This window comes from Leptinotarsa decemlineata, unplaced genomic scaffold (genome assembly GCF_025532065.1).
Source record: "Leptinotarsa decemlineata unplaced genomic scaffold, Ldec_3_MD MMD2_tig00026317_RagTag_RagTag, whole genome shotgun sequence".
In the NCBI taxonomy this organism is placed as follows: Eukaryota; Metazoa; Arthropoda; class Insecta; order Coleoptera; family Chrysomelidae; genus Leptinotarsa; species Leptinotarsa decemlineata.
This window is the reverse complement of record NW_027412686.1, coordinates 2,207,353-2,228,720: the sequence shown is the minus strand read 5'-3', so window position 1 is coordinate 2,228,720 and position 21,368 is coordinate 2,207,353. Positions and strand designations below refer to the sequence as shown.

The following is a 21,368-nucleotide window of genomic DNA, read 5'->3' as shown; positions in this document are numbered from 1 at the left end:
AGAGTTTATGTTTCAGTTTTACAATACTATATACTTTATTTCAAAAATTAGCTGGTAAAAGAAATATACTTTAAATTATTTATCTTATTGAACAATTATCGGTAATATTTCTAATATATTTTTTTGTTTGTTCTTCGTAACTCTTTCCAGGATTTTCAATTGATTGATTAGATTCATCTTACAGACTGTGGACGGTTGAAAACCCAGAAAAATTCACGAAATAAAACGTGATTTCATTTTTAATTAGAACTTGATCAGATTCCAATTTCTTATCAATAATTGTAAAGCCCGTCACAGATATTTCCGAATGGAATCAGTTGTTATTTATCAAGAATTCTTACGATTACCTCTGTTGAATTTTGTAGTTATTTTCCAGAATGCAATGGAAATGCTTCAAAAAAGAATTCTTATTTGTGGTGAATCATACTATATTGAAGCTGTCAGATATTCATTATCAGGCTAATTGATTTACATTAAAATATATCTCTAACCTTGGAAGATAATATGAAATGGGAAAAACTTACATACATTTCCATTAGGCTACATGATATTCCATGTTCGATTGAAACTCACCTGGAAAAAAATATGATTAGTTCAATGAACAACACAAAAATAGTTCAAAATCGATAAAATATATTTTTTGTGATGTCAGATGAATATGAAGTGTACTAAAATATTGAAACCATCTTTTTTTACATATTTTGTGGTTGAATAGCAATTTTGAAAAGTGTTGTTCATATATGATAAATGAAAGAATGAAAATAAGTATGTCATTTGTTAACCATTCCTTTGCAGATTTGTCAATGAATTCATTAAATTATTGAAATGATAATATCCATTGTTCTATATTGCACTTGCATAGTATTGGGTTGTTTCGAAAGTTTTATCCGTTTTCATGTGTCTAGTGAATACTAGACTATAAATCTAGTAAATACTTATTCAATTTGATCGAAATGAGAGCCATTTGAATCAGTGTACTTTTGCTACTTGACATTCAAGACCATTTTCGAAAGTACCCCTGGCTAAATGTTTGTTTCAGCTCTAAAGTCACGGAAGTTTCTTTATCATCCATGAATGCATATATTCCTTTTTCGATGAAACGATCTTCTAACGGCAAACCTCGGTTCAACAAAAATTGCGAGTAAGCTGTCGCCTCCAAAAATCATGTCTACTGGCAGTGGCGCATAAATGCCAGTGCCGAAAACCGAATTCACAATAGATACAGACTCAGAATGAATGAAAGCAACTTCACAATCAGAGAATTAGGGATAAACTTCTTGCCAATCCCAAACGCTCTACCTCCTACTGGTCGGTAGCTAAAGCTGTGATTCAAAGCTTAACAAAATCCACAATTCCACCAAGAATCCAATATATTGCTTTGCTGACAAGAGCACACTTGTCTCGCCATTCCATTTGGATTCCATGACATCGGCTGCGGATGCACATCTTCACCAGAAGCAGGAGGTTGCCTATCTTAATGAGGATCTAGAAGTGATTTCGAATTGGGGGAAAGGAACCAGGTTCACAAAAATCCAGGCATCGGTTTCCTCCAAAAAGATAAATGTCTCCGAACCCAATATAATAATGTCAGGACAGACAACTCCGCTTTCTGCTTCGATAAGTTTTTTGAAGGGTAAAATGGATCCCAATATGTCTTAGCTCAATCATGTTGCTGGAACTGCAAAGGTTGCTTCTCAAAAGTTTGGGACTGTTCCTAATCGAAAAGCTGTACACACCTCAGCAACTTTTAATGCTTTATAAAACACAGATCATATCTTCTTTGAAGTGTTGTTCACATGTATGGAGCTCCGCCCCTAAGCATACACTGAAGCTGATCCAGAACAGAGCCATCTGCCTGATTGGAGACGCGAAGATCACTTGATAGTCTGGAATATTGATATGTTCACGGAAAGTGTTCAAGTGAGTTGGCACATTTGATTCCACTAAGAGTGACACATATCAGAAATACGCGACGTACTGTGACTGCTCATCGTTTTGAGGTTCAACTGAGTACACCTCGAACTTCATTGTTAAAAAACTCATTCATTTGGAGAACTGCGTTTATGTGAAATGAACACCCTGAGACGGTTTTTTCAAATGGATATAATCTCCAGCGATTCAGATCCAATATGAAGCGTAACTTTCGCAGAGGCACCGCTCTTAGAGCGCCTTGATAATTTTTCTGTAGTGCTTGTGTTTTGCCTTACGTGACGAATTCAGTCGATCGTTCAAATCGTAGGGGACGTACTTTTCGAGCTTTTTGACTTTTCCAAACGCACCGTTTGTGATGGGCCAGTGTAGGTACACCAGGGTCCTCAAATCGTCGGAACTCATTTTTGAAGCTAAAGTCGCTTAACATCGTTTAGTAATAAGCTGGAAAGAGAAATAAAATTTGGAAAAAAAATAACACCTGACATTAAAACAGACAAAACTGTTAAAACAACCTAATAGGATAATTTGAAACATATAACCTCAAGATGTAATAACATATAACCTCAATCTAGTGATTTTGTTAGGAAAAAAGTTTGTTTAGTAACCCATTATTTCAGGAAACATTCTTTGATTTTATCCGACAAGTTGAAGTATCATAATACATGGGACAAAAGTCCTTCAATATAATCAGATTGATGTTATCAACTCAAAATACTTCCAAGTTTCTTAATAAAAGCCGTCTATATTTTCTTGCGAGAGTATCCAAAACTTCGAACATGTAACTTTTGTTCTCGAGCATCATTAAAACATTTTTTTCTTGTTCATGGAATTCTACAAGTGTGCTGCAAAAACTGCCCTCTTATTAAAATTAAATTAAGTTATAAGAAGTGTAGCTCTAGAATGTTATTCAATTAATTAAAGACTTTTAATTTGCAGTTGACTTACAGCAAGTAATCAAAAAGTCGTTTCTTAAAGTTTTCACATCAACGTGGCGGTGAAGTAATCAGATTACAAGATGTCACCCAGCAAATTGAAAGAAAAAACTTCATTTTACTGTCTTAGGTAGTTGAATGAGAATTTGTACTCTCGTGTAGAATTTTCAATGAAGACGATTCAATTTCTCGTTGTAATGATTTAATAGCACATTAATGAAAAGGGAAGAAATTATTATTCATTTTCATACAATGCTTTATTTGTTGAGAGATTCAATTGCACAACTTTATACGAATGTAAAGTTATTCAGATTTACGAAGTACACTGAAAGAAAAATACTGAATACAAACTAATATTATCAGTAGAAAATATACCGATTCTAAAATAATTCAAATCAAGGTGAGTTACATTGGTTTTATTCGACGCCGTACCGCCGCCCGGCTTCATGAGAAGTGGAATGTATTGTGGTGCATTTTTAAATAAGGTACTCGATAGACGAGTAGTTCTGTCACATGGAAGGCTTCTAAGCGTCGATTAACACAGAAAGGATATTGAGTGGAGACAAGGCGATGGGATCTGTGTCAATCGGCGCTTATGTAGCAATCGCGAACGGTATCGAATAAATGTTCACTTGTATATATTTAGATTTCGTTGATGCGTTTTTTTTCATATTTTCAATACACTGACCCACTACTTTGTGAAAATCAGTAACACTATTCTTTACAATTTATACAAATATTCATAATATAGACTTAATTTCTACTACGCGTTTCACTACGGCAAAAGTTTCCTCAGTTGAACTGGTTCTCCACACTAATTTACAATGCAATTTATATAAGTTATCGACCTTCATCAACAGGGTTCACTGATCGGTGAACAAATAGTTTTAAGAACAGGTATCCACTACCATGTAAACATATTATTACTAATGATATGACTAATTCTATGAGATTTTTCATGAAAATAAATTCGACAGTGGTGAGAGACCAATAGAATATTCGATTGTTTACTTTCATTAATTTTCAAGGATTCTAGCAGGTTTGATTGTTATCCTTCATTTTCTGTAGTATGTCGTCTTTGTGTTCAGAGATTCTGGTTTGAAATTTCTAGATATTTTTCCAATTTGAAATGTTGGTTTGTTGTTTCTTTACCTCTACTCAAGGTAGACATATAAAGCTTAAATCTGGTTCCTGCCAAAATCTCCGAATACAAAAAAAGTTTCGAAATAAAGGAAACCAATTCACCCTATGCATGCCATCTGTTACAAAACTATCACGACTTCGAAATAAACTACGACATACTACATACACCAAATGAAGGACAAACATTAGACCTTTTGAAATCCCTGGAAATCAACAAACGCAAGCAATCAAGTTTATTATTGATCGAGCAAACAAAAGGTTAATTTCTCACCAGTGCTGAATTTATTATGATGAAAAATTTTCTACAATTAGTCGTATCATTAGTAACAATAATTTTACCTGCTTTGTACCGGCCGGATACTTGTTCTTGATACTACCTATTGATCAAACGAACGAAACAATCATCAACAAAAACTTTCATCAAATAACGAATCACTTCCAAGATGAAATCACATTTACACAGATGCTTCAAACACAAAAAACGGAACTGCCGCAACTCTTACCACCGCATCTGGATATAACTCATGCCTAAGGCCTCCTCAGTTTTCTCGGGACAGCTTATTACCATCCTCAAATCATTAGAATATACAGGTCCCTTGACAATGAAAAAACAGTTATCATTACAGATTCCCTCAATGACTGCAATATCTCAACTCTAGCCCTCACATCCGATCCTCATCCTTATTAAAACAAACTCCATCATCTTCAACAACTGAATAAAACGACTCATTTCGTATGGGTACCATTATACATGGGTATGAAGAGAAACGAAATAGCCGATCAATTAGTCATAGATGCAACCGATATTGAAGAACTTCACCCAACAACCAAAACTGCCAAATTTGACCTCAAACCAATATTCAAAGAGATGATTTTCAATGCATGGCACAAGCTGATTGTAACCTCTCTAAGTCGAAATTGGCCGAAGTTAAAAAGACTGTACTCCCTCGAAAACAATTTTCTCTGAAAAGAAAACAACAAACCATAGTCACTAAACTACGCCTTCTACACCCGCATCACACACACCCATCTAATCGAAAAATCCCAAGAATCAACCTGAGAAATATGCCACTGCCCCCTAACAGAAAAACATATTTTAATCGAGTGCAAGGCCTACAATCGACATCGAAAACTACATGGATTTCCATCAACTCTTGCCGAACTTCTTAAAGAAAGGCTGCAATCCCTCTCAGCTTATGAATTACCTAACTGATATTGATTCAGTTAGTGAAATTTAGATTATATTAGATTAAGTGTATCTATTTATTTACATTTTTATATTTACTGTGACATGTAATATGCCATCTCTAATACCTGAATGATTGAAGAGACAACGAACAGTTTAAATAATACAAATATAGATTAATAAAACTAAAAAAACACGCTTTTGAAGAACATCGAACTCAAAAGTTAAAATTTTTTTTTAAATAAGCTTAAAACAATAACGAACGAAAAATACTAGTATTATTGTGAAAAAAGCCACGGGCGAATGATACACAAAAAATATGGCACAAAGCGCCCACGCGTTTTTCACAATAATACTAGTATTTTTCGTTCGTTATTGTTTTAAGCTTATTTAAAAAAAATACTTTTCAGTTCGATATTCGTTAAAAGCGTATTTTTTAGTTTTTTACAACTATATTAATTTTTTACTTTCTGGTTTATTATGCTATAAAAGCGTGTTTTTTAGTTTTCGTAAACTATATTTATTTTTCACTTTTTAGTCCGATTTATTGTCTAAATATTTTTTTAATAAAGAAATACATGTAAAGTGAGTTCGAATTATATCGAGGAGGTTACGTACAGCGCCATCTGCCTGCGAATATATCAAGCAATAATGTCGATATATCAAGGAGGTTACGTACAGCGCCATCTGCCCGCGAATAGATCAAGCAATCATGTCGATAATTCTGTCAAATACAGATCCCGAGCTTGAGAGGTGAAACTAATATAAACCGTGTAAAAAATAATAATCTCAATTAAATTAACTGAGGTCGATAATATGTAAAACTTGTATTGTAAATAAGTAAGTCCAACCGAAGGAAAGGAGGTTCATCACGACAAAGCTACGCATCAACTAACACGCGCTCCAAGTCACTCTAGGGTGAGGAGTCATTCAGGGGACACCTCTGCCATGGGTGACACCTCACTTGACTGCGGTATTCTAAGGTCCACCATTGCAGTGCTTCTAAAATTTTAAAGGAAACGAGTGGAATACCTGTAATGAATGTCTAAACGCGAAACCAAATAGGTGGCACAATTTTTTTCCAAATCCTTAATCGTGAGTTGAGTGTCTGAAAGTAACTTTTATGTATGATCTACATATCTTTTTGTGAAGACTTTATTTGAAATCAATTGCTTTCTTTATAAATTGCAAAATATATATTTACATACTACTAGCGACATCTCGTATCGAATGTGTAAACTAATGTCTATGTATTTTCTATAATAAAAGTTCAGTTGTTCTCTTGTTCTTGCACAGAAACGTTGTTTTATTATAGGTTATGGGCCCAGGCCGTTCCAGGCTCATAAAATTACTTAGTTCTCGTGACAGTTCAAATTATTAATTATCAGGACTATACAGATAATATAATTTCGTGGCAGAATAGGACTAAGTGACTTGAGTTGTGCAGTCTCTCTTTTTCGCGTATCGTGTGGCATCAGTAATGGCGTCCAGTTCGAACTATCTCATTAGTGTACCAAAATTGAACGGACGCGAAAATTACAGCGAATGGTGTTTCGTAGCAGAAAATTTCCTTATATTAGAGGGAATGGTTAGATGCATCAAATCTGAACCGGGTGGTGCCCCAGGTGCTCCAACAGATGCAGTGACAAAAGCTAAGTTGATTCTAACAATTGATCCGGCTCTTTATGTTCACATAAAGAACGTCGCAATATCGAAAGAATTGTGGAATAAATTGAAGATGTTATTCGATGACTCGGGATTTACAAGAAAAATAAGTCTTTTGAGGAATTTAATATCTATTCGATTAGAAAATTGCACTTCGATGACGTCATATGTAACACAAATTGTTAAAGCTGGTCAGAAATTACAAGGTATGGGATTTGGAATAAATGATGAGTGGATTGGATTTATCATGTTAGCAGGTTTATCTGAAAAATATATGCCCATGATAATGGCAATCGAGCATTCAGGGATGATAATCACAACCGACGCCATTAAAGGAAAATTGATGGACATGGAACCAGAAGACAGTGATGCCAACAACGCGTTGGCGTGTTTCCGCAAGAATCAAAATTTGAATAAAAAGAATACACACTCTAAGCCCAAGAGAGATGGTGGGAATGCATCTCAGTGCTGTGTTGTGGAAAAGTAAACATAACAACGTCACCTGAAGATTGTGATTTTAACATAACTGTTGAAAACGTGTTATGTGTGTCCAAGTTATCTACCAACTTGTTGTCAGTAAGCCAGTTAATAAGGCAGGGCAACAAGGTACATTTTACAAGCGAAGGATGCGAGATATTTAATAAACAGGACACTCTAGTAGCCACTGCATCACTTGTGAATGGAGTTTATAAACTAAACACTTATTCTTGTTTGGTGGCAGCAGTAGCAGAGTCTCCAGAAGTTTGGCATCGTAGATTGGGACATGTCAACAGTTTTAATATGAATTAAATGCAGGATGCTGTGGAGGGAGTCAAATTAACTGAAAAGGCCGACATCAACAAGGCCGACGAATGACATCCATGTCATTCGTCGAAATGATTCATTCATTTCGACGAATGACATGGATGAAACCTATGTACCAGATGAGGAGTCCATGACATATATGAAGAAGAACAGGAATCAGACACCATATTAAAAACATTACCACAACGGCAGAGACAAAAACCAGAAAAGTATGGATTTATGTGCACCGAAAAGTGTAATGAATACTTTAGCGATGAACTGACATTAGAAGAAGCACTACAAGGACCAGAGAAAGAGCAATGGGAACAGGCAGTCAAAGAAGAGCTGAAAAGCTTTGAAGACAACAATGCGTGGGAAGTTGTTGATGTTCCTGCAAGTGGTAATATAGTCAAGTGCAAGTGGGTTCTCAAAAAGAAGTGTGATAATGAGAACCATGTCTGTTATCGAGCCAGGCTTGTGGCTAAAGGGTGTAGTCAAAAACATGGTGTAGACTACGAAGAAACGTTCTCTCCAGTAGTGCGGTTTACAATACAACACTCAGGTAATTATTCGCATTATCAGTGCAGTTGAACCTAGAAGTAACTCATCTTGATGTGAAAACTGCTTTCTTGAATGGAGATCTGTCTGAGACAATATATATGCAAAAGCCTTTAGGTTATGTCTGTACAAATTATAAAGTTTTAAAATTGAATAAAGCTATATATGGTCTTAAACAGGCATCTCGTGCTTGGCATAAAAAAGTTGATGGTTGCATGCTAGCTAATGGTTATGTCAAGTCTAAAATAGAGCCATGTTTATATATAAAATGTGCTGGCAGCAGTCAAACATTATATGTTGATGATTTCTTTGTATTCTCAAATGACAGAAATGGAACTAATAATCTCAAAAGGATGCTTAATAAGAATTTTGTGTTAAAAGACTTAGGAATTGTAAAGGAATGTCTTGGCATGTCAGTTGTTTTTGATAAACAAAATTGTACTGTAACTTTGAGTCAAGAGAAATATATTAATAAATTGTTATCTAAGTTCAACATGCTTGATTGTAACACAGTGAATACTCCAATGGAGGTTAATTTAAAATGTAAGAAGGAAAATAATTGTAGTAATGAAAATCCCTATCAACAGCTTATCGGGAGCTTGATGTATTCAGTTGTCCTTACACGACCCGATATAGCTTATGCTGTGTCATATTTAAGTCAGTTTAATAATTGTAATACTGAACAACATTGGGTTTATGCCAAAAAAATTTCAAGATATTTAAAAGGGACAAAAAATATAGGTTTGAAATATAGTAAAAGTGGAAATGTAAATATTGAAGGTTATGTTGATGCAGACTGGTGCAATGATGTTAATTATAGGAAATCTTATTCAGGATTTTGTTATACTTTGTTTGGGTCTGTTATATCTTGGAGTATTAATAAGCAAAAATGTATTGCACTTTCAAGTACAGAATCTGAATATGTATCCATATCAGAAGCTTGCAAAAAGGCAGTTTATTTGAGAAATTTACAGTTTGAAATAACTGAAAGAATGTATAAGATTACTTTGTATAATGATAGTATGAGTGCACAAAAATTACTGTTAAACCCTGTATTCCATAATAAAACCAAGCATATCGATGTCAAATATCACTATTGTAGAGAATTAATTAATGAAAACATTGTAAGTGTTGATTATCTATGTACATCGAATATGCTTGCAGATTTGTTTACCAAAAGTTTAGTTGCTGTAAAACATTATAAACATTTAAATGCTTTAGGAATTGTTGAAGTGTAATTTTTTTCTATATTCTGAGTGGGAGTATTATAAATTGCCAAATATATATTTACATACTACTAGCGACATCTCGTATCGAATGTGTAAACTAATGTCTATGTATTTTCTATAATAAAAGTTCAGTTGTTCTCTTGTTCTTGCACAGAAACGTTGTTTTATTATACTTAATCACCCCCCTTCCGAATTAAACAAAATAAGTTGAAAGACAGGAGAAGACCCAAACAATTTTGCCAATGATAACGTGATCCATGAAACGCGTAAAAAATGCAGTTTTATTGTGTGTTTTTATATCCATTCCAGATATCTCTCTCCATACACATATCACCTCCATATATTTTCAAAATTGAATATAACCCAATCTGGCCATGTAAATCTGATCAGTTAACCGGAATCGATTTAAATAAAAACATCAAAACGAGCCGAAGTGAGATTTATGAAGGTTAAATTTCATTTATATGCGTATAGCGGTCAACGGTGTTCAACCAAATTATTCAAATGTTTCATTTAGGTAAAAAATGCATTTTGAACAAACATTGACATACATTTTTTCATTACCACGCAATTTTGATTAATCAACAATAGTAGTATACTTTATATCCTCCTGTAGTTGCCAACTTGGTTGGTGAAAGGATCGTCAATAAGAGGGTTGCAGTTCTGGTGCTTGAGAGCATTTCTTGTTTTATTCATATTATCGAACCGACTGTAACTAATTTGTTTGTCAATTGAAAAAATCAAGATGTTATTCTTGTAGAAGGCTCAACGATCAGCGCTTCGTGGAGGGTCAGTCTTCTCTAACAACTATAGAGCCCCAGTTTCACTTTCAACCTTCAAAATATTCCAATGGGAATCTAGGCTTTATTCTGTATTGGCTAAGAAACGTAGAGGTTTAAAATATAGTAATTATTTATATTCGGTGAAAGAGTATTCCAGAAATGTATATTTTTGTTTCAATAAAATATTTCATATTTTTCATATAAATAAAATCCTGCGTTGAAGTAACCCCATTCCTCTCTGAGTTACATAAGAGTAATTTCACTTCTTAAAAATGAGCTTTGTATTACAAGTACTTTTTTCTGGATTTCTACTTCAAAAAAAAGTTTCACACAATTCGAATATTGATGAGGTATCTTCTCAAATGACCTCTAATTGTAATACCAAGAATACGTTTTCATTCTTCATCATTGACTTATTCTTCAAAAAGTATTTTATTTGCTTTTAGAAATACCACAATCCATGTTTCCAGTTTTGAATTAATTCATAGCAAAACCGTCGTTTCTCTTCTCCTGAGGACCATACTTCAATTATCAAACTAACCAACATTGAGCCCTTGATATTTTCGTTTATCCGAACTCTTAACTCTAAGGTCATTTCATATTCCCCAAAGTAATATTCAACAAGATTTCGTATTTTTGGTGATAATGAAACTATATTTCCAGTTAGATAAAATTGTATGTGCTAATGTGTCTTTTTTTGAAGATACGAATGTGCATACGCACTCTACGAAATTGTGTGTAACGTTCGAATCACTTTCTATAGAAACTAGCAGCCACGCCACAGGGCATGTTTCAGAGCAAAGCAAATAACTGAGCAATATTTGAAAAAATATTCTACCTGGGCTTTATGGAGTAGTTACATTTGCTGAGATATGTAGATTTTCCTGATCGAATTAGTATTTCAAATGTCTTGTTACAAATTCTAAAAACGGGTGACATATGGTATTGATCTCTTGAAAAATGATCAAAAATAAAGACATTTTCATTTCTCATTTTTCATGGTGATCTCCTACCACGTAGCAACGTAGTTACATCCATCAATAAATTCTGCTTACGGAAACCATATTATTGGCCTTCCATGGGTTGAATCATTGTAAATATTTCAGATTATGTTTTCTTCGTGTTTTTCAATATTACCGATTTTGAAAAATAATATTACTCTTTCTAGGTTCAATTTGAATTCGAGCGGTTTTCTAACAAGTTCAAACGCCAGTTTATTTATTACGATGATTTTTGAAGTACGATCACGACCAAATTCACCGGCTCCACTACTTGGTTAGGAAATTCCTCTGAAAGCTGAGATTTGCACACCAAAGCTGGTAAAATGATCAAAATATAAAATTTCGAATGTTGGTATTACTCAAATAAAATATTTGCTGATTTGAAAGAAATAGTTGACTATGACGAAAATGATTTTCCCAAGTCTGTTAAAAACAACTGTGTGAATAAATTGTTCTGATATTTATATCTCATTGATATTTATATAATTTTTGTAAAAGCAAGTGTGAATTACACTACTCTTTTTCACTAGTTTCCATGGAGATTAGTTTTAGTTTTACAAGACTTAATATATACATATTCAGCAGCATTTGACTATTTCATAGTCATATCTCGAATGTACTATACTTGTTCAGAGTGACGTGAAATATTTAGAAACCAACTCGCACCACTCTTCAAAATACATTAGGTACGTTTATTAAGAGTCTTCCAAGTTTCATATTATAATTTTGACTAAATTCTCTGATTCACTTACAAACTGAGCGATCCACTTGAAATCCTTTTCATGGAGATGTAGACCTACCTAGACAATGAAAATAATTTCGACCAGTTAGTCAAACTTTGGATTTGAAGAATATTAAAAATCTTTGGTTTGGCTCCGGTTCTGGATATGTTTTTTAGAGACCGGTCAAAACTGCTTTCAATTTCCAGTTGTTGTACAGATTAAGAAAAATTATTGAATCTGTTTGAATCTATTATAATCTTATACTTTGATTAATGATTCATATCATATTGAACGATTTTCACTTAACAAGTATTTCTTCAATTTCGAAGCGCATTATTCCAGTTTTCCATCAACTTTGACTTTTTATTCTACGCACAAAGCAAATGCAGCGCTATAACTAGACGAAGCTTTTATTTCATTCTCCCAATTCAATGTATCCAACGTGATTTGTCTGAAATGAAGAGCATACTAGAAAAAGGTTTTATAATTGAATTGTAAGCATTTAAGCAATATCTCGCAGAAGAACGTTGGGTTCTCCTGTTGAAATTGTAATGGCAAAGCGCTCTGTGACGGACTTTTTACAGTTTATCATCAAGTTCAAGAAAAAACTTTATGATTGTATTTTACGACGGGTTACTTCTATCGAGAGTGCGGTGTAATGCGATTGTTTTATGGGGCGTTCCGGACCTTTCCAAGATTGTTACGTAAAATTCGATCAGGAATTAAAAAACGAAAATCTCGTTTCCCATTTAGTTTTCGGTTGAGTTTCTACGGAAAATCCCTTTTGATGTACTAAATTACTTTGTTACAACCACAAAGGTTTAATATTTCAAAAGGAATTGATATTAGAATATTTTCACTTTGTATAGTCATAAACTTACTGGATTAGAAAATCATAACAACAAAGGAAAATCAACAGAGAAACATATCTGTTTCCGACAAGTTAAAAGATCAAAACTTCAGCGAAGGTTTAATGAAATTAAATTCATTAAAATCATCTTCGTTTCTACAGCTTTTTACTCTTGAGAATAAAAATTAATGCAAAATCTAATTTTTGAACTACCTATATAAAATATTATTGGGATGTGTGGGTTCTATATGAAACAGAGGCAATTACGTTTTATGTTGGTGTTGAATTCGTTTTGGAATTATTAAAAGTCGATCATTTTCCACAACGATGGGTACTGACACATAATTCCTGTGTAAAAAATGTGAAAGACTATTCTGAAAAGTTTCCTGCCGTGATTTTGTATCTAACTGAAGATTTCTTAATGGTCAACTTAGAGTATATACTAGCAAAATCTTGTAATTTAAATACCCGTATTTACAAGATTCAAGAACATTGCAACAAAAAAAATATTAGCATTTAATTCAGGTGGAAAATAAAGTAAAGAAGCGGCAATTATGCCATTGAGTCACTTTATTGGCCAAAATACAAAAATGAAAAAGCAGAAAGTTGAAAATTCTGGACTTTGTGAAGCAATTCAAAATATAAAATGGATTGATAAATGTGAAAGAAACAACGTTTTGAAACACCGAAGAATGCATTTGATTTTTGTAATCAGTAGAAATATAGTTACAATGGAATCACTAATATGGTAGCAAGATATACGTTATTTCTGAATGAAGTATTTTGGAATAAATATAAACAATTTATTCTAGAATCATATCCATTGTTCAATTTTCTTTTCACAACAATATAAATAACGAAAGGTGGTCTAGCCAAGATCATAAACAGACAGACATATGGTATCTGTTGTGCTGTACTCTTATTTATTTCAATCTGAACGGATGTAAGGCAGTTTGGCATAGACATTTTCACTACTTGTATACCACAGATGCTGAAAAAGACATTCATAGTGGAATTATACAAACCGAGTTCCAAAAATAATAGCGAATAGTACAGTTCGAAGCAACTACAGAATCGTTTCATTATTCAATTCTACAGAAGTATACATAGTACTTCAAAAATATCGATATTTTCTTGATTATAGGTGATTTATAGGTGAAACATAAATACGTGATATTGAATCTGTATGTAAGTCAATCAAGAGTAAACCTTCAAATTGTCATTAAGAAAAATCTGACATAGAGAAAATGTATCTACTTTCACATTTCAAATTATTCCTGGAAAATGATGGATTACTGTAATGAATAGATGGTTATTGCCAATTTAAAAAAAAAACTCAACGACCCAAATATTATCTCAGTTGAAATTGTGATGAAATTGGCCAATAGTTAATGAAAATCTATAACGTATTCAAGTTACTCTTTATTGTGAGATTTTTCAGTTTTTTCTGATGAGGAAATGGGTAAGGTAATAGGTACGTTAACTCAATTAATTTTCATTTATTACATGTCATACATTTATTACAGTTCATACAATTTGTTTCGCATTGTTTTAATTCTCAATTAGTATTTTCAACTCGGATAAAATAATTATAAGTAGTAGTAGGTATAAAATTATATTTCATTAGTTCGGACTTCCATTATCTAATATGTTATAAATTGATTTGAAATCCATGAAAAAAATCTGTAAAAAATTCAAAAAGATTAGCTGAAATATACCAATTATATTAAGCAAAATAAATGAAATAAAATACAAGCGACAACCAAAAAAAATTGAACTATTAACATTCATTCATTCCTTGTTGATAATTTTTTAATTTTCATCTCGTGTTGATAGTTCAATTTTTTATTTTTTGGTTGTTGCTTGTATTTTATTTCATTGTAATTTCAGTTTTATTGTTTAATATAATTGTTATATTTCAGCTACTTTTTTTAGATTTTTTTACTGTTTTTTTTCAGGGATTTCAAATCAATTTATATCATATTAGACAATGGAAGTCCGAATAAACATTCAATTATATGAAACACTAATTAGTAGTAGAAAACCAAAAACTTTCTTTCCCAAAAAAATAATCAGATATAATTTAGTCAGCATGAATACGACTGAGGAAGCTACTGCACTGACCAGTTTGTAAAATGGTCAGTGAAGAAATCACAATAAGGTGTTACTTGAATCACTTACAATTTGGAAAATCATTTCATAAACTACACCTTACGATTTGATCTTCACAAACTTTCTTTTTAGGATATATTTTTCAAGAATATATCACATATATCACATGTTTTGCTATCACATTAGCTTTTTCAAAAAGCGTTTCAGGGAGTGATATCTGATTCAATACCACAACGAATGTTTGGAGAACAGACTGAATGTTCCTATCAAAATAGTTGTTTCTTGGGAAAGAAAGTTTTTGGCTTTCTACTACTCCATCTTGATACAAAAAAAAGAATGAGGGAATCTTCCAAAGAAAGGAAGGAAGTAATCAATTTGAAAATGAGTAACTCTATACATGGATGTGTAGATCATGCAAAAAAGTAACCTTCAGACACAAACTGAAAGAAAATCCTCCTGAAACAGCTACTTTCATATAAACATTGAATTATACGAAAGAAAAAAATTCTTTCGAAACAAATACTTCTATACGAAAAGTATCTTCTATACAGAAGATTCTTTTCTCTACTCAGTTTGTATTTCAAACATTCGTTGTGGAATAAAAATCAGTGTTCATAGAGAAGTATTTGTTTCGAAAGAATTTTTTTCTTTCGTATAATTCAATGTTTATATTCAGGAGGATTTTCTTTCAGTTTGTGTGAAGGTTACTTCTTTGCATGATCTACACATCCATGTATAGAGTTACTCATTTTCAAATTGATTACTTCCTTCCTTTCTTTGGAAGATTCCCTCATCCTTCTTTTTTTGTATCAAGATGGAGTAATAGAAAGCCAAAAACTCTCTTTCCCAAAAATTAATCACTCCTAAAAAAGTATATCCCCTTCAATTCAGTTGTTTCTTCTTCTAAAAAATATACCCCTTTCAATTTCGACAATTTCATTATGCTGTATTCGGTATGTCACCGTAATGACATACTTTATTAAGTTGTAATTTATCATACTGTATGTTTATTAATAGAATATGTTATGAAATTGTATTTAATACACTTGTAACTTCTGTCTTGTATTATAACGGTTGTTTTGCTTTTATACTCTTCTATAACTAGCTAGATAGATAGCTACCCATGTGTGCCCTCACAAATAGTAGTAGGTATTAGTAAGGAGATAAAAATAAATGTTGAGAATTAATGTATGCGATTGAATTCGCAAATTCCCGATAGATAGAAATCAAAATCGAAATTTTCATCAAAACATTTCATTATTTAACTTTTTATTGCGATGTTTCGAGGACCGCAGACCACTTTGATTAATGTTTATCAAACTTTCCGATCATAATGAGTTTCTTCGACAAGTGAGTGCATGGGCGGTGTTTTTTACGTATGGTATTGGTCTGGTCAGTATTTTGCACCTACACGGCGTATCGCAAAACGACGAGCCGAAATTGACCGTTACTTATCAAGTTTTCAAAGTGCCAGACATGAGAGGTAAGGAGAGGTGTGTGTTGTGGTCGGAATGAGTTTTGTCTTGTGTGGCCTTATGTTGTTTCTAGAAGGCAATTCCGTCCTACGAAATTGCTGGGAGCGTAACACTGTACGGCTAGATCAGAGTTCGAAATATGATGAAAGTTATTACAGGCATGAATATTTTCATGTTTTGAATCGGGTTGAGAATGAATGTATACAAAGTAAGTATGCCCAAAATCTTACATAAAACATTTAAATTTTAATGATATAGGTTCAGACTTTTATTGTTTGAAAAAATACAACCCAACAACTTGATAGCCAAAGATGACGGAGCTAAAGTTGTGAAAAAAACAGAATTTCTTAATGGTAACTGTTCATATAAAAGTACCTATTTGTTTCAATGTTTATATGGAAATAACTGTTTCGAGAGGGATTTTTCTTCTACTGCACGTCGTCTTGAGTTCGTTCAGGTTGGAGCCTAGCTCCCTTACCCTTTTAGCTTATCTTTGTCGAAGAAGGACAAATGAGTTCATGACTGAGGGGATATTGGTGGTATGAAGTCCTCAGACATCAGTACCGCCCTTCACGGGGTACCCCTACCTGGCTGGGGTGGGATAGATGAAAAATCTATTCGTCCTTTAACGGGGGACATGAGGGCCTCATTCGACATAGTGTCTGGGCCTTCTATATCGGGAGTGGTCGTCTACAGCATAATCTATGGCTTCCCTAACTAACGGAATCTATAGCTTCCCAAACTAACGGACTTTTTCTTCTACTTCTAGTCTAGTCTGAAAGTTATTTCTATGCATAATCTTCACATCTTTGTATGAGGTTGATATTTTGAAATTTATTCCTTTCTTTCTTTTTTTTTCATGGACAAAACACAAGCATTACAGGAACATTTTTAAAGCACTCTTAGAGCGGTGCCTGTGCGAAAGTTGTGATTCACATTGGAATCGAATTGCTGAAGATTTAAATCCATTTGGAAAAACGTTCTCAGGAAATTTATTCCACGTAAGCACAGTTCTCCAAATGAAAGAGTTCTTGAACAGTGAAGTTCGAGGTGTACTGAGTTGAACCTCAAAACGGGAGCAGCCACAGTCCGTCGCGTATTTCTGATATCTGTTTAAAATCTGTTTTTCCGTTAATCAGCTGTCGCCCCCATACGAACGACAACTCTCAGAAGTTGAGAAACTTGTGCGAGCTAAGGACTATCGTATATGTATCGCTCTTGGTGGAATCAAATGTGCCAGGTCAATTGAACGTTTACCGATGAAGTATCTATAGAATAGAGACAAATATCCAACCTTTCTTCGATGTTTATGACTATCAAGGTTGCAAGTGATGTTCGCGTCTCCAATCAGGTGGTTGGCTCTTTTCTGGATGGAATCCAGCAGCTTCAGGGAATGCTCAGAGGCGGAACTCCATACATGAGAACAATAATCCAAAGGTCTGATCTAAGCTATATAAAGCATCAAAAGTTTCTGAGGTGTGTACAGTTTTCTGGTTCGGAACAGTGTTCTGAGCTTTTGAGAAGCATCCTTTGCAATTCATCAAAAGTTGCTGAAGTGACTAAGGTTAGGTTAGGTCCGAAGTGAGTGGATCTATTCGATCCTCCACCGCAACCCACAAGGGTTTATTGTGGCTCACACCTATTCACAAACGACCAAATAATCCCAGGTTCTTAGCGAAGCCGATTAGTTTGTATGGTGAGTGGTCTTTCAGGTCAGATGGTAAGAGTATGGCTCTGTCGCACTATAAGAACCTCAGTCGGTCCCCAGCGGGGTAGTCACAAAGTATGTGTTCTGCTGCTTCATCATTTTCCAAACAGAGGCGGCACACACTGTCTTCCGACACTCCGAGTCTATGCATATGATGATTCAAATGACAGTGACCTGTAAGAAGGCCTGTTAGACATCGTGGTTCATCCCTACTGTAGTCCAACAACTGTTTGGTATCAAACTTCGAAGGGTGAATAAATGCCTTGGAGTGAGCCAATCCTGGAAGATTCTGCCAGAATGTTTGTTTGGAAAAGCCTAAAGCGAGCCAATGACAGGCTCTTTCTTGCCTTTCAGGCCAGTAATGACCAGGAATCAAGATCAGAGACAATCTGTTGAGTCTTCCTATCGAGAAGAGTCGTTTTTGGCAATTTACTACCAATTTAGACATTGCTGTCCAAGAATATTTTTATTGACTTGCGTATGAGGTTGGATTCGTCCAATCTCTCCGCACACAATTTAATAGCGTAAATTTCCGCTTGAAATGCAGTCGCATAGGCAGGTTGATATTTATCTCCTGGGTCTGCGACTAAAAACACCTGCACCAGAAGGTGTTTCTGATCCATCTGTGAACCAACAACTATCTGTGCAGGGGTGTGTACAGTTTTCTGTACACACTTTTTGAGAAGCAGCCAATTTCAGCGAAATACTTGTGCCAATACATATTGGTATCCATTTTGACCCCCCAACAAACTCATTGAAGCAGAAAGCGCAATTGTCTGACCTGACTTTATTAATCCGGTTCGGAAAATTATTTTTTGGAGAGAACCGATGCCTGGGTTTTTGTGGCATGGTATATATATATATATATATATATATATATATATATATATATATATATATATATATATAGAAGATATAAAGCTTCAAATCCTTTTTGTAGAATTTAATATTGAAATATATATATAAATATATATAAATATATAAATCGATTCAATTCGTGAGGTTGCAGTCAATAGCTGGGCTGTTACAAAGAAAACTCTTTGTTATATGTCAAGCTTTCGGTATATTTCACACCTTCGTCAGGACAACTACAATAATAAGATTATATATCTTGTAAAAAATATATAAATATGGAGAACTTACTAACGTGAGAATAAAATATAAAATGGTTCAAAAACAGATAGAAAAACATTAATAAATGACAGTTAATAAAAATTTTGGCTGACAATGTCAAGTGGGAAAATTCTGAATGATACTCGAATTACTAGATTTTTTATTTTCTTTATCATATTTCAGTAGGTACGTGTAAATTTTGCTGAGACTATCATGATAGTCTCAGCAAAATTTACACGTACCTACTGAAATATGATAAAGAAAATAAAAAATCTAGTAATTCGAGTATCATTCAGAATTTTCCCACTTGACATTGTCAGCCAAAATTTTTATTAACTGTCATTTATTAATGTTTTTCTATCTGTTTTTGAACCATTTTATATTTTATTCTCACGTTAGTAAGTTCTCCATATTTATATATTTTTTACAAGATATATAATCTTATTATTGTAGTTGTCCTGACGAAGGTGTGAAATATACCGAAAGCTTGACATATAACAAAGAGTTTTCTTTGTAACAGCCCAGCTATTGACTGCAACCTCACGAATTGAATCGATTTATAGTTAATCCAGTCACTAATTATTCTGTTATAAATATATATATATATATATATATATTTCATTTGGATAAAATCAAGAATCCAATAAATGAATTGATGGATGTACGATGTACGTTACTATGTGGTAGGCGATCATGATGAAAAAAGAACTGAAAATTTCTCTGTTTTTTACCACTTTTATAAAAGTGGTTCTTTATGGTTTATGGAGATTGGACACTTCCATTCAAATGGTGGAAATAAATTCATTATTGATTTAAATGACGACAGTGATAGAGAATATGGAAAAGGAATTATCAGAAGCTTTGCTGACTAGTTAAGAACAAAACTTGGAAAATATCTTTGGGTGATCAGCAGAACGAAAGTGTACTCTTATAACACAAGTTATTCCAATATTTCGATAAAATTTATCATCATCTTTTATATTGTATCAACATTATACAAATTTTGTAGTTTTTCCTGAAGATGATAATAAATTTTATCGGAATATTGGAATAACTTGTGTTATAAGAGTACACTTCCGTTCTGCTGATCACCCAAATATATTATCTAAGTTGTATATACAGAGCTATTCAAATTCGTGTCTGTACATGGGGATCTCGTAAACGATAAGAGATAGAATGTCGGTTATATTATGGCAAAGTTGCGTATTTTAAACATCTCTTCAATGATGTGAAAAAATCGAATATAGCTCTTTTGGTTCTGGTGATATGCAGGAAAAACCAATAAATCCCAAAATATTTTTTTGCTTTTACCTTCTTTATTCGCAGACATATTGAGAATCTGTCCACATTTTGCTATTAGCACTTGATGTGGGCTATCAGAATATGTCCTATCTTTGAATTTTTGAATACGGACCTGTATTTTTTGTTGTAGTTTTTGGATCGTAGACGTTCACTTCATACTGAGAAATTAAATTTCATTTTATATTTCGGAATGTTTCGGTAATATTTGATTATAATTGGGTGAATTATTTCGTTTTAAATTACGGCCCTGGAAATTGGTTGAGTGAGTTAAATAAAAACACAATAGTAACGATCACATCTCCCTATGTACCGTAGAGTTTTTTGAGAGTTTTTTTTTTCATTTTTAGGTACCTACCTATTCATATTTTTTTCATATTTCCATTGGACTGAACGTTTTCTACAATGAATTTCCAATAAGAAAACCTTTTATGATTATCTGAAACATATCTGCAACAAAAATATATGATATGTGTTTTGATGAGCAGAAACAGAAATGATAGCAATAATAACATCCGAAGCGAACACTATAATTGTAATGAAAATTTAAATGAAGTAATTTATATACACAAAAAAATTAATGGCGTAATAAATGTTCGAATTGTCTTCCTTTCATTTCGAGACATTTTTGAACTCGTTTTTTTATATTATTTATTGCCCTTAATACACTTCTTTGCTGCATTATTGCAAAAGCATTCAAATCCTCAATCTCAAGTCTTCAATATTTTATATCTCTCTGCCAGCGTGAATCCAATTTTTCAATGTTCCCCATAGAAAATAATCGAAAATATTAGGACCTGGTGATCTTGCAGGCCATCTTATTGGCCCAACTACAACAAAAAATACAGGTTCGTATTTAAACATTCAAAAATGGGAGT

At 33.4% G+C, this 21,368-nt stretch overlaps 2 protein-coding genes across 4 annotated transcripts in view; one reads left to right on the top strand and one right to left on the bottom strand.

Annotated features, from left to right (window-relative positions):
- ckn (CRK like proto-oncogene, adaptor protein) overlaps positions 1–21,368 on the bottom strand; it is a 378,299-nt gene that overhangs the window by 234,097 nt on the left and 122,834 nt on the right. The gene's annotated exons all lie outside the window — the stretch shown is intronic.
- Positions 7,319–11,602, top strand: LOC141485368 (uncharacterized). Its single transcript, XM_074181871.1, has 2 exons — positions 7,319–8,203; positions 11,379–11,602. Exons 1-2 carry the CDS (start codon positions 7,882–7,884, stop codon positions 11,387–11,389), a joined length of 333 nt encoding a protein of 110 aa, XP_074037972.1. The 5' UTR covers positions 7,319–7,881; the 3' UTR covers positions 11,390–11,602.